The sequence below is a fragment of the Pygoscelis adeliae genome, unplaced genomic scaffold, assembly GCF_000699105.1.
Source record: "Pygoscelis adeliae isolate BGI_AS28 unplaced genomic scaffold, ASM69910v1 Scaffold9, whole genome shotgun sequence".
Taxonomy (NCBI): Eukaryota; Metazoa; Chordata; class Aves; order Sphenisciformes; family Spheniscidae; genus Pygoscelis; species Pygoscelis adeliae.
This window is the reverse complement of record NW_008825557.1, coordinates 1,909,614-1,924,876: the sequence shown is the minus strand read 5'-3', so window position 1 is coordinate 1,924,876 and position 15,263 is coordinate 1,909,614. Positions and strand designations below refer to the sequence as shown.

The 15,263-nt window shown below is 38.1% G+C and overlaps 1 protein-coding gene across 1 annotated transcript in view; it reads right to left on the bottom strand.

Moving 5' to 3' along the window:
• The window catches only part of CADPS2 (Ca++-dependent secretion activator 2), a 307,048-nt gene that overhangs the window by 7,232 nt on the left and 284,553 nt on the right, over nucleotides 1–15,263 (bottom strand). The window contains exon 28 of the mRNA XM_009332287.1: nucleotides 15,139–15,246. Within this exon, the coding sequence (XP_009330562.1) occupies nucleotides 15,139–15,246 (108 nt within the window). The remainder of the gene's footprint in view (nucleotides 1–15,138; nucleotides 15,247–15,263) is intronic.

The following is a 15,263-nucleotide window of genomic DNA, read 5'->3' as shown; positions in this document are numbered from 1 at the left end:
CACAGCACTTGTGCATTTTTAATAACAAGAGGGTCAACAAGGACACAGCTCCCTCAGTGCCAATAGTTGCCACACCAGGGCTATAAACGCTCTCAGTTCATCAGATTTCTTAAACAGTTCATCAGCTTTCTTAAACACCCTAAACCTCCTCAGCGGACCTTTAGTCTTAAATTAACAAACCAAAGCCATGAAAGAGGGTGCAGCTTGAATGGCCAGCATTGATCCCCAACAGGGCTCGGCGCAGCTACAGGCACTGAAAAACCCGCTCCATTGTCGGGAGGAATTGACAAACCTCCTCGCCTAAATAGTCCAGCTGAGGCGGGCTGGAGGCACGCAGCTGTAAAGGGCTCCCCTCGCCCCGCTCCCAGCGCTCACAATGCGCCAGGCATGAGCTCTTTGTCAGGCCCAGACTCTGCAATTTTCTAACAAGGATTAAAGTTGTTTCTCGGCAGGGCCAGTGAAAAGCGATTTAGCAACATACCGTGCTTTCTTCAGGCAAGTTAAAGAGAAGTAGTTAAGGAATTTCATTATTCTGTTGACCAGTGGAAATACAAAACAAATATATTAAATATTCACCATCTTTCTGGGTGCCTGAGCTATAACATTTGCAGAACGGTTCAATTAAATATAACACTTCTTGGCTGAAAGCAAGCACTTCAGATTTATTTTTTGAAGTTTTATAAAAAGGTGCAGCTGTTTGCCACCTGGAAGGAGGCTCAATACATACTAATACACAATGCTTTAGTCCTTCTAGGGCTGGTATCCCTAACGCCCGAGACACAAGACCCCGTCGAGTTTCTATATCTTGCCTGCCTTTGATAAACGGGCACTGTCAAAATGCTTTTTCTGCTGAATATGGCAGGGGAAACAGCTTTTCTAGGAACTGCATTCTATCTTCCTACCAAAGCCTTTATCGCACTATTGATCAGGAATTGAGTCGCTCAGACGACAATGGGATGTTTTTACTTCCTCCAGCTCTACTTTGCCTACCAGGAACGTTAACAGAAAGTATCCTCCTCACTGAAGAGACTGTGCATCAAAGGCAGCATAAGCTAAAATGCATAAGAGATACTATGAGCATATTCAATATTAAATGCTAAAATGCCCAGTTTTTATTAAAAGGCAATGCTATTGCATTGTTTCAAGATTTTGGTAGCTAGCATTAGTAGTGTGCCAAGGAACTTTTAGAACATTTTAAAAAAATGTTAAATGATGAAAGAATAAATAAGTTATTCCTTAAAAATAAAAAAAGCAAAAGTTAGAAAAAAGTTCCTGATTTAAGTTTCAGAATTTATTTCCCTCTTTGTAAAATACGAATAATCATACTGACTTCCTTTGTTGAATGTTAATGATAATGAGGGAAACAAGTGTTATTTGTAGTGCCTTTGAAAACACTCTGAGGTTTAGAAGTTATAGCTATATTTTCAAGTTTAGGTATAGACATCACCCACTTAAACGAGGATTTTCACCTGAGCAGTGACGAGTTCATACACTCTTCTGAAGGCTGGAAAGCCTCGGTAACTCTTAAAAAAAACAAACCTGGGGAAGGATTTCTCAGCCTGTGGGCCACCATGATACATCAGAAGGTATGTACACATAGGAACACCAAAATAAGAAATCAAGTCGGAAGTAATTAACATTCAAAATATCTTTATATTTCTGCAGAAATGAAAAATGTTTAATTGCAACCTAAAAGCAACAATGAAGCAACTTTGCATAAGTTGTTTATGCTTTTCCTTCAGGTTTAGGTAGCTTTTTGATTAAGAAAGGCTGAGAAACCTTTGAAGGTTGAGGCAACTGTAGGTAGACATAAAAAGAAAATTTAATGTATCAACATGTAGAAATTTTGTTTGTACTCTCTTCCTGGCCTATCAATTCTGATTCCTGACACAGGTAATTTATGAACTGGTTAAAATATCAATTTCTTCTAATAGAGAGAGACCAGAACTTGTTGGCTAGTGACATAGTGCCCTCTCACCATTCCCTCCTGTATTTTCACTCTCCTGAGAGGAACAAATTACCTCCCCAGTGACTTTTCTTTTCTAGATTGCACTGGTCATAGCTGTGCACGAGTCTGTGAGGCACTTCCAGTCGCGTTTCCAATGAGAATAACTGTGTCAGTGACCACGAAAATGAAGGAACAGAAGCTGGGAAAACCTGAGAGAAGAGAAAGCTCTCGTGCAAGAGCTCTCCCATCCCACTATCAGCTCCACGTGGCTTCATGGTGACAGCCACTGCCCTTCTGCGACATTATCCAACCCCACAAGGATGTGGTTTCTCATTATACATAGCCTCACAGTGCCATAACATAAAGTACTGAGCTAGGTTTGACTCTGAGCACCCAAGTTTACAGTGCCATCCCTGAAAAAATGTTCTCACCAAACCCCAGAATTTTGCCTTCGTGGGAAGGCCATGCAAAGGTGATTTTTTTTTTTTTTTTTTTTGTGTGTGTGTGTCTCAACATTACTGTTCTGAATCAACAGAGAATTTTATGTTACTGAGATGTGCTTCTACAGTAGAGACAGTAAGATTCAGTCGGCAGAAATGGTCAATTAGCTGGCCTCTGACTGTAGAAATAGAAATTATACCATCTCCAGATACAATAAAATTTTCAAGTACACTTGTAGCCTTGGCTACTTGGCTATTCTTACAGCTACCCTAATGCTTCTGGCTGTTTGGTTTTTGGCAAGATAGTAATCTTTCTGTTTAGGACATCAAAGAAGTTTGCATTATTTCTCTGAAATACGAAAAATTTCTCCACCTTTTGATTCAAAGCACTGCTATGACTGGAGAAAAAAATTTATGTGGCATGAATTTCATAGCAAAATGAATATGGGGGAAACAGCTGACATTACAACTGTGCTGAGAGTTAGAATTGTATCTCTATTTTATGGGCACTGATGGAGCACTACTTCACCTACGTGTTCACTTCCTGTATATTTACTGTACCAGGACATATTACTTATACTGTTATTTAAAACATATCAAATACAATCAATACAAATATTAAAACTGAAAGGGTACTTTAATGTACTTTAGCTTTCACCCAATAATAGTATATATCCTTTAATATGCAGACATCAGATCTGAAAGACTTGGGGGGCTTACTTTTGCATTTTCTTAAATGTTCACAAAGTTCAAGGAGAATACTACTGGTGTTGAGGGTCACCGTGATGCCACTACCTTTATTCCTTTTGCAATTTTTTTCCCCTAGGAATTTTCATTTAAGAAAAACTGAAAGAAATGAAGATTAAACTAAGCACGAGTGGAAAATCCATGGAGTTAGTCTTGTTGGAACCATGGTGTTAGCAGGCAGTACAAACAAATGAAACCTCCAAAAATCAGATGTTTAAAAGCCCTTGATCTGGAAAATGCAAATGATTAAATCAATATTGTGTCATATGAAAAAACTCTATTTATCTCCGCTCCCCATTTCACTGCAGTTCCTTCCCACACTTTCATTTAAGGACCTGTCCAAATGTCCCCCTATTGCTGTATCACTCATTTCTACTGTAATGCTCTCAAGCCCCATGTTCCCTCACATGCTCCTGCTTTGCACAGAGCCCCTGACACACACCTCTTCCACCCCACCAGTGTCTTACACTTCTAATGCTCGGCACCACTTATCAAGGCATCTTCCTGGAAACGCCTCAGGCTTTCCACCAGCTTCCGTGTTTTGCTTCCTCCTTGAGGCCTGAAATGCTAAGCCAAGTTTTGAACTTTGGCTTGGGAATGTGCAAAAATTTTCACAGCCTAAATTACAGCTACATGTACCCGGAAAGGTTTTTTGAGAAAGAAACCACATACTACTGCTTCAACTGTCTGCTTCAACACTCATACTTCTTGTGATAAAAGGATCAGGACCAAGATTTCTTTAGCTTGGTCATTTCAAATTACAAACTCTGGGTACAAACCACATCTTTTTTTTCTTTTTTCTTTTTTTTTCTTTCTCCCCCCCCTTTTTTTTTGTGTATGTGATTGTAGCAGATTTACTAACTTGCCTCTTGCACCCTTACCTGGCCAAGGAAGAAAGGTTTTCTTCCTTCCAGTGGGACTCTTCCTTTGGTTTCCTTCTGCCTTTTTTGTGCCATTACTCCAATGAACCCTTCAGGGAGCTCAAAAAACATTTTGTTTTTCTTAAGAATGACTAATTGACGAAACAGACACTTTAGTCTCTAGTCAGTCTCTTCCCTGCCTATTTGAATGAAGGATTCCTACTGTCACTCCCAAAGCAATTGGCAGAAAAGGGAAAGGAGCTCAACTGAAAGAGGAACCCAAACGTTGACAGAAAGACCTTGGTCAGCAGGACCTCATGACGACAAACAAGTGAACAAGTGAACAGTTGCTGGATGAGATATTTTGGTGATACAAGGAAACAAATTAGGCTGGCTAGTTTTCAGAAAACAGTAATGAGAAGAAAATAGAGAACGGGGCTCATTTAGAAGCATATCAAGCATCTTTGAAACTTCTAGGCAAAAAGGATATTGTTCTGAAATCACAAAGAACATCTAACATATGAAAAGCTTATCTTTTAGGAAGAAAGTGAATTTTTCATATTTTAGGCTTATAATTAGAAGCTGTGTAGATGCTATGGAACTGCTGCCAATTCACAAATAAATATACACTTTTAATACAAAATATACAGTACTCATCTCTCCCTGCATTGTAGATTGGTTGCTAAACAGCAATTTACAATATTTATGCTACTTTATAATGTTTGTGACCTCCATTTTTTTCTGGCTTCTTCACGTATGGTAGATGCACTGGGAAATTGGAAGTTTGCAAAATTAGACATGCATAACTTCCTTCCATATCTGGACATATGTAATATTGCTGTTCTGATTTTAAACACTAGGTACTAACATAATGCTCGTGACCACGAGAGACTAACAGCACAAACAGTTTCCCTACTCCACTCTGGGTACGCAGTGCATCTGTGAACAGTACTTCCATAGGTTATGCTGGTGCTAAAACTCTCTGGAGCAAACACTGTCAGTCTTGCTAGACTGTGTGTTGCGTTGCCATTTGGGTATATCTGCAAACATCCTCCAAGGCACAGAATGGGGAACATCGCTTGAGTGACCTTGAAGTGAAAGCCAACTTGGACCCTCAAAATAAACAAATGAACATAGTGCAAAATGACCAAGTTATAACACTAGCCTCTTGCTATCAGGCTCTAGTTTTACAAACCTTATGAATGCGCTTAGCTGCACAAATGCTAAGCAGTCTTCCTAAGTGCATGCGTAACATCAGTAAGGTTAAAGGTCTAGGTTCACTCTGTCTGTAAGGCATGTAACTGAGACACCTATGTCTGCTTTTGCCCAGTCACCTGGGACTCCCCGGGGACTCCCCGGAGTGAGGCATCAGCAAAGGGTGATTCAGGGAGGTGGCAGAGTCCTCCTGTGGGCTGCATCTCTCCCTTAAGTTGAGCATACTCTTAATAACTTAACTCTACTTTGTATCAAAAGTGAGGTGGACCAAAGCTGGGTAAAAGTCTGTGTTGTAGCTTTTTGGTACTGACTCACATTAGTAGCTCTTGTCCTGGAGTCTTCTGTGTAGACTCCCTGCTCCATGTGGAATGAGGTCAAGTACATATTTTAATTAGAGTATTTAAAACATCCTGGGTTCCTCTGGGTGAATATTTACAGGCAGCTCGTTTCTTTCCACCTCAGCAATCTTGACTCATCATCCGTTTACTCTGTATGTTATTGTAGTGGCGTATGACAGGGCTGGATGCAGCTGTGAAGTTGATAGGGAGTTGCACAGTGGTGTAGCCACTCCTCTCCTACGCAGCATCGATTGGGCACCACACTGAGCAGCGCTAATGTGGAACAGAGGTCCAGCCTCCTGCCTTCCTCTTGCTTCTTTCCTCCCCTCATCTCTTTGGAGAAAGTGTCCTTGGATTGGGCAGGTGCCTGGTTTGCTCCTTTCCATCTCTGACCCTATTGCCCGTGTGCACTCGTTCAGCTATGCAGATTTTACAGCTGCGTTGCTTTTTTTTTTCTGGAGCTGATTTTTCTATTCATTATTTGCACTGTTTTTCTTGCACACTGTAAACACTTTTAGTACAGTGTAAGTACAAAGGATAGTCAATGCTGTGTAAATTAAGAAAACAGACAATGAAACACTTGAAAATTATTCAAAGGAAATCATCTCTATATAGGTCAACACTTTTGCACGTTTAAATCAGCACTAAAGCTTCAGTTCCCCGTGATCAAACAGGTTAAGAAGCTTTTTCTACTGATGAATCACTGACTTTGTCAGAGCACTCTGCAGCATCCTCACCTGGTACTATTTACACCATAGCAACCTCCTTCTGTTACTCCAGACTCATTATAGTAAATCTAGATTATTCTTACACTTTCTGGCACTATTTTTCTTGTAACATTATCAACAGTGTGGCTGTGTGTCTACCACACTTTGCGAACGCTTATGCACAGTTTTGCTTGATTTTCCTTTTTAAGCTAAGCTTGACCCAAATGAAATACAAGTATAAATATCAAACCCGCAAGTAAGGTTTGAGAAACCACAAGGTTCTCCTGCTGTTTATACGTGTGTGAATTACAGTACATCAAGAAATCAATATTCCCTAGATGGTGCTTGTGCCTGGCACTTCATGGTGAACAAACATTAGATAAGACAATATAAATGGTACAATCCTTATTGATTTCTCTTGACTGCGTAGAATGTGAAAGCTGCAGCCACAGTTAACACTTACTGACAGACTCATCTAAAGTTTCAGTGCTATTTTATATTTTTATAGTTGTCCACGCTCAATTGATTCCATTAAGTTGCTAGACACATTTCAAGCCATCTAGATAAAAAAAAATGCAGTGCCTGGAATGAAATGCTGCTACTTTGTGCCTAGCAGGATAAAAAGGTTAAAGGACTAAATTGTGCGCGGATGTTGGAAGGAGTTCTCTTTTATTTGATACAATTTGTTATTGTTTTTAGTGATGGATAGATGCATTTAGCTAAGTTAAATAAATGAACAAACAGTATGGACCAGAAATGTCTATGGGGAAACTGTACTGGAAGCTCCCAATGTTATAGCCCCTCCCCAAACAAACAAGCAAAAAAACCTTGTAGTTCCACCCCTGATTGATAAAATTCCCTCAGAAAAAAAAAATCAGATTGGCTTTAAATTCTTGAGTTTGGGATTTTTTTCCGTTTGTTTTTCTCTTTTGACTCATGATGCACATTTTAAATTGCTTTTTTATAGCAATTTATATATTGCTCTTTTTTTCAAAAAAAGTGAGCTTCTCACACAAGTCTGGGAAATTAGGGGGTAGGACAGCATAAGAAATTCTGAATATCAGGATATGATATTTAGTTCCCCTCCAAACAATTCTCTATTTCCCTTTTATACCCAAAGAGCTCTTTTAGCAAGATATCAGAATATCTATTTCATAGTTTCTTACTCCCCCGCTGGGAAGATTTAAATAATATGATTAAATTAGTGTGAAAAAGGTGGCAGACATCCATTCCATGAATACTAAATGCAGACTGGACTATGGGATACATAATGTCTTGAGAAAACCCTTTTTATATCTTTTTGGGCTGCTTGATACTCAACAAGATGGAAATTCGGATATTAAAAATGGCATGAAAAAAGAAGAAATGGGGAAATGTGTCATATCAAAACCAGATCAAAACCAACCATTGTGTTATGGTTTCCTCTAGAGAAAACACTCTCAGCTACAGTGTAAAACAGCTTACAAAGTGCTGAATATTCTGATCCTGAAGCAGCGAACTCTGAAGCACATGCTTTGCTTTAAGTGTGTTGTGGTCCTATTGATTTCAACAGTACTGAGCCTTGCTGGATTGATAGCAGCATAATCAGCACCCTCCAAGAGTGAGCACTCCTTTTCTCAGCATATTCCAGGCCAAAAAAAAAAAAAAAAAGGAAAAAAAAATTCTATACTATATGAAATGAGATGGAGATTACATTTTTCAGCTTTCACATGAACTGTTGTTCTTTTACAGAGATTTCTATCTCAAAAAATGAGGTGAATCTACTTGAAAACATCATGAATCATTTAGTGAACTTTGAAAAGACTTTGAACAGTAAATTTGCAAGATGTTGCTTCCATCTTGCAGAAGAGTTTCATATATTTGAGTATGCTAATATAATTCCCTTTTTTAGTCCATATTTGGTGACACCGCCCACAGTTTTCTGTAAAATTATTTCTTTTACCAAAAAAGACTGGACAAACTGTTTTAAAGTGGCAGGAATGTCTTTAGATCCAGAGAAAACTGCAGAGTGGTTCTCATATCAAGAGCTTTCTAACTTCCCTATAAAATATTAGGCATAATTAAAGGTGAGTTAAGACTTTGGTGAAAATCTAAAGAGCATCAGCAAATCTGAGCACTGCTCAGCTTTTCAATTGCTTTTCTACTTCTCAGTTCTTTTAAATGGTTTTCTATGGCAGGAACATTTTTCTTAATTAGTCACAGCTAATTAGTGTTCTGGCATAGACAAGTAATCAGAAATGTCAGAGCTGCAAGGCTACATCTCCCTAATCCTTTGATAATAATTTAGCCTCCTGGGAGGGCCTCAAGCTGCGGTAAGTAGTGGCTGACAATAAGGCAAAATTAGGTGGGCAGCAGACCATTAGGATAGAAAAATAAAAAGCACTACCAAATCCTGCTGAGCACCATCAGGCAACTAACTACACTGCCAGATGAGGTGCCTGTTTAAGCCTGTGTTGTTAATTAGCTGATTCTACCAGACCTGCCACATATGTCCAGGTGCATCATGCAAAGATGTGTATTTCTGGGTTTGTGCCAAAGGACAATTTTGCACTGTGATCAAATTTCAAGAATCTGAGAAAGAAGCCCACATATTTCTTGAAGATTATTCTGAGTTATCAAAGAAATAAGAAGATCAACAAGCTACAATCCATTTTTGTTGAGTCTCTTTTAAGTAATTAGGCACGGTCCTCTCATGTTTCTCAGAGGTGAATACAAACACAGCTTTTGATTCAAATGTGGCCTTTAACCAGTTCTACCTAGTCTCAACTTGCTGAAGTTGCCTTGGCATATAATCTAGATCAAAAAGTAGACCTTTTGTCAAATCATACACTTGCAAATAATTACAAAACAATGAAAGTGAAGATTACTTTTTAAAAGTAACGTGGCAGGAAGCAATTTGAGAATGAGGAAAAAAAAATCACAGTTGAAGTTTTCTAGAAAGACATTGTTGAATACTAAATACTACAGTAATGGTGCTTTTGAGGTAGACATGGACAGCACAAGGAGTTGGTACTACAGAAAACTCACATTTAAAATATGTGTTCCTCTTAGCTGTGTAACACCAGCTGAAGATTAACTCACTTGCTAGGGAGAAGCATTTGCACATCTTTAACGCATTTTTTGTAAAAGGTCAGAAAACTTATAGAAATGATGCAATTGAATAAAGCATTTGCTAAAAATGTACTTGCAGATATGATGGCAAACAGAAATGAACCAGATGAGTACTTCATATCTCCGTTTAGGCACAGAATGAAGTACATGACATAGTAATCTTTGGAGAACAATTACTACCTCAAATAACCTCAAGTACATCATCAAACTTAAATTGTCCATCCCTGCTACTAATGGAAAAGGAAAATAATGGTTGTGATATGGGAACACTACTAACATTTAACTGACATTCCAGACAAAATACAAGCATTTTTTCGACAGAAAAAGAATATCACATTACATCTGAACTTTTGAAATACAAAAGCCAAAAGCAGCTACGTAAATCTGGAGTGCTTAAGCATTTATACTACTCATAAAGACATTCAGTCTTTCTGCACTCCAAAGAAAGTTGTAGGAGTTCCCTGCCATTAACATCTCTGTTAATGTTCAGCACTGCCTGCTGAATCGTTACCCTGCACGAGGCCACAACCCCGAGGACATTCACCTACTAGTGAGCAGTCCCTGTGAAGTCAACAGGACTACTCAGTCACCCCACACCAGTTTAACACCCGTAAGAGACGGACGATCGGGGTCAAAGTCAACGTCTGCTAACAGGTGCCATCTTGTACAAGGTAACGAAGGGACCTGTTTGCCAATGCCGACCTTTCCAGGATGCGCACTCTGACTACTTTATGCATTTATGGTACACTTGTGCACAGGTTTCCCAGAAATTAGAGCCTAAAAAAACTGGAAAACCTTTAAGTTGTATCAACGGTAAAACACTGATGCGTTAGAACTGTTCTCTTAAACCATTCTTTGTTTCTCAAAGCAGCAATCAATTATTGCATAAAGATTTCATTGCAGATATAGTCTTAATAAAATTGGAATCGTACATCTGTTTACACTATCAGTTTTTCACAACAGATCCAACACAAATATAACCCATAAGATAATGCTCTTAATGGCAAATAAACCAAGAAGGGTTTTGAAGGGAAAATGTTTGAAACAAAATTTTTCTGTGTTCAGACAAGAACATCTGTATTTCACGTGCAATTAACAGGTACAAGAAAGTGAGAATCTATCCAAGTGGCGCTTAGGAACTTTACATTACTACAGAAAGTAAGTATTGCATTGATGTTTTATGCAGTGTTTTATGCAAAATGACTTATCTTTTTAAATCTGGGGTTTGTTAGCAAAATCCAATTTTGTTTTAAAAGACACAGTTTTTAATTTATAAGTCTAATTTAATTTTAAATACTCAGGAGTAGGGAGACTTCTTAGTCCCATCTTAAAAATTCAGGTAGAAACGTGATTCTAAGTCTAGTCAGTGATGATAACCTGGCATGTTTATGGATACAGCACTGCTTTTATTGAGGTTAATGGTAAAACTCCCATTGATTTTGATAGTGTAGAACCAGACCCCATGGGAATTTCATAGTTGGATATTTTTTAGATTTGTTAATTTTGTGATCAGATACACAGCACTGTTCTTTGATAGTCTGCACAAATGTTTTGTATCATCCATCAAGCTGATTATAAATAAGAGGAGCCTTAATAATAATTAGTAATATTTTAGATTTATTCTAGGTTTGTGTAATTCTATTTAAATACTTCATTTTCCCATTCACCAACTGCTACTTTTACAGCCTTTTCTGAAAACAAGTATTTTTCAAACACTAGTTAAAAAAAAAAAAGGAATTAAAGTGCAACTTTGTTTCTAAAACATTTTACTAAACATTATTTTAAAAAATGAGTTCTTGGTTTAAGCGATTAAACTTTAAAAAAGTTTCAGTGAGTGATGCTTTTAATCATAATTTAAAATTGTAATCATTAAACAAACTGTAGTGCCTGTCTTCATGATTTAGTTGTTATACATTGAATCTACCTGAGTCACTGCCACATTAATGGTAGAAAAGTTTGCTTTATTTGAGTTTATTAGATAAACTTGTCCCAATGTAACTTCATTGTCTTAGTTTACTTCGGTGGAGTATGGGATTGGAAGGAATCACATGGACCATTCATTGAATTAAGCCTACGGAAATCATGAACGTGGAGCAGATGTTTAGCCCAGAGCTACTGTGGACCATCCACAGGTACAACACATTACAAAACCTTTCTGGTGCTCTTTAAGATCTGCGTAGTTAAAAACAAACAAACAAACAAACAAACAAGCAAGCAAGCAAACCCCCACAACTATAAGCAAACCCCAACAACCACAAACTCTCCTATGAGAGTAGGAGATAAATGTCCTGAGTTGCTGTGACAGGAAGGAATTTGATAGGTAAAATTCCCACCTGACCTTGGGAAGAAGACCATGTCCCACACCACAAAGGAAGACAAAAAGTCCTAAGTGTCTCTGACAAACTGACCAAGCAAAAAACTCTATGACTCCAAATCTGGTGGTTATGTTTGAGAACAAGAAGATGGCACACTGACCTTGTAGAGACCAGTGCTACCAGGAGCAGCAAGCCACATTGTTCTGCATGCTGTCTATACCCCTTCCAGAGGAGATGAAGAACAAAATGCACCCAGAAGCCAAGTTATTCAGAGAAAAGGAAGGAAAAAAGCCCCACCTTGGTTCTGCTGCATGATCAGCAGAGGTAGTGAAGCATAGCATGATTTAAATGGTTTAAAAACGGTGCAGAAAAAACTAGGAGTCCAGTCTTCTTTCAAAGTCCCCTGGAGATTTGAGCCTCTCTCATATGTAAGGATTCATATCTCAACCTTAAATTCCATTCTCCTGATTTTTCATTTTGTATAGCATGGTAGTGCTTTTCCAGGCTTATCAAGCACCACCATAAAACAATGCACATTTTTTGTCTTCTCCTTAGTTTGAGACTTCTCAGATAGGCAGAAGATTTTCCAACTTCTAGCCTTAACGTATTTGTGACCCGCTGGCAGACATTTCTACTTGTATCAATACTATTCTTCAATTTAAATGATCCTCTGATGTATACATTACTTCGTATGATATACATCCCGCTCTCTTGGTCACTGTAATAGCTGTTAGTATATAGCAGCCCTGAATTAAGTCAACGAAATCTGTGCATAAATAGTTTGTAAGTACACTTTTTTTTTTATTAAAATAGTGTCTGAGGCCTGATCTTGCCTATATTTATAACTATCACTTCTAGCATACAGAACAGTCTAGTTTTCTTGGTTATTCTGGATGAGGTGTTTCCCTGACTGAAACACAGACATGCACTTTTCCTATTTTGCTTGGCTGATGATTTCTTATCTGATAGAAAATACAATGTATTTTAAGCGGAAATCAACAGTGATCTACAAGTGTAGCCAGCCAAATGGCTTGAAGTATATTTACGTAAAAACTTGAACGAATTTTATTCTTTCTATTGAAATATAACTTGATAGAATTGAATTTATAAAGAGTACCTAGGTTTTGTAATATAACTAATTTAAAAATCCCTTCCAAAAATCATGGGCAAAATCTTGCTCAGTCATACTGTTCTAAATAGGAATTAATCTCAGGAAAGGTGAGTTAACAGTGAGATGCCTTTGTTTTAAATTTCTGCAAGCTATGAGCTTACATATTAGTTAGTGCATTTATCTGAGTCTGCCCAATTGGTTCTATCTCCTAGTGTGATGTTATGTAGGAACGTGATACCACCATATACGAAGAAAAATAAAGATATCTGATACACAGAATACTTATCATGTACATCTTTTTTCTTTCCTTACAGCTACAAGCATTGGCCATGAGAGCATACAGTGCATACTACTGAGTAAAAGGGGACAGGAATGGTTTTGCGTCTCAAAGGCAAGTGCTATGTCATGGCTTACATCCAATACAGGAGATGTTTTCTTGTGCTGAAAAGCTTGATTGCTGAAATCAAACTTGGAAGAGGTCCTTGACGCATGCTAACCCCATCGTACTGAGGGTCTGTCCTTGGGTTAGTGCCAGTTGGCCTAACCCAAAATCACGCTAGGAAGCATGCTGATGACTGAACAGTATGGATGATCACCTGCTAGTTCTCAGGCCTGTGCCCAGGCCCTGGCCAGTTTACTGCTATGGACATAGCCTAAGGCTTGGTCCAATCCCACTACATCAACAAAGTCAATGTGGTCTCTCCAGTGAGAGTTAGACTTGGCCTTAGGCACGTAACTTTACTAACATTCAGAAAATTACAACATAAGCAAAAATAACCCCAAAGAAAAACAAAAAACAGAATCTTGAAAATGAAACATATGCTTGCAGATTCAGTGCAAAAGCAAACTGAAGCAGAAGTTGCTAATATGGTTTTAGTACTTTGTGAAGGTGCCAGCTGGATGGATGATAATTTTTCTACCCCTGCAGGGCATCAAAGCTTTTATAAAATCATTCTTTTCACACGTATTAGCACTTAGCTTATTAAAACAGATGATACTTTTTTTTGTAAAGCTGCCTGGGAGTGTCTGGAAATATAAAATCTGAGAGATAAGTCTCATTTTGACCACCCAGTCTAACAAACAACGAACACTGACATGACATACCATGGCTGAGAGTCTATGTTATGGGACCTTCTGTGACTGCCACAACTGTAGTGTCACAGTAAAGGCTGTGAATTGCTGTTATGAAAACATTTGCTGTAACTTGCATAATTAAATGAAACTGCCAGCAAAGCTTTCTAAAATACTTAGGAGATGACACACAAATAAATACATTTCAAAGTCTGTACTATGTTCCAGAATTTGTTCTGTAATAAATTGCATTGCACAGTGCCAGAGATGACTTCTTTCCCTGTTCAAATTCCTACATAATTGTAAGTGACTGACATCATTGTCATGTAAATTGATCCACGTTTTTAAAAAAACAACTTTTATTTTAGACATATTTTACATGTGTAATGCTTTGAATTTACACAGAAGGTACAACTTCAGCTGCCTACAGCTTCTCCTTCAGACAACTCAGAAAGGGACATACTAGGCATAAATTAGTGGTCAGAACTTGAATGAGCAGAAACATGCCCAAGAGTGTTGCTAATGGCCTTATAGGAGAGCCTTGCATGAGGAAAATTTTGGCAGAGTAGGTGATCATTTCTAACAAAAAGGGGAGGAATCAGGGCAAAGGAATGAGTGGAGGGAGGCTGCGGAAGCCATTAGTGAAGCTGAGGGAAATTACTGCAGGCTGGCTAGCAATGTGTGGGCCTCGAGGATGAGGAAGAAGATTACTCTGAATTTGCAGAAGCAGGATTAGAATTTTGAAAATGAGTTCGACAATTCAATAAATGTTTGGTCAACTTTAAGAAATTATAAGTCTTAAACTAAAAATCCATAAAACAAAATTCTAAAAGTCATTCCATGAAAGTACCAGTCAAACCCATAGATGTACCTGGCATATCTGTATACGAGCAGGCAGTGATACGTACAAGTTCTTTATTTAGGGAAATTAGGTCTGCAAGGGAGTCCACAAACCACACCAATCCAATTCTCTCAATGAACACATTCAAAATCAAAAGATGGAATAAAATTGGACTACTCACAGTGGAAAAATGACTATTTCAAATAATAATCATCTACCAATTTTATTTATGCCTTCTAGCACTTAAAAGATTCATGCAGAAAATGTTTAAAGAAAGGCCACCCTTGACAGCTGAAGATGGTAAATAAAAAGCAAAAGAAAAAATGATCAACAGGGAAAAACATCTGAATGGCTTGTTGAATATCATCAAAATTCAGCTTATCCCTTCCGATGTAGTAGTAATACCAGCAAGCTTTGCAAGGGTAGTTACTTACATCAAATAACTTCTCTATATACATTTCCTCATTGACCTTTTCTCGAAGTATATCCTGGTTTTGTCGAACAAACATAATGTAGGTATCTGCTAGATCCATCCCTGGTTTCTGTGGAGACATAAAGT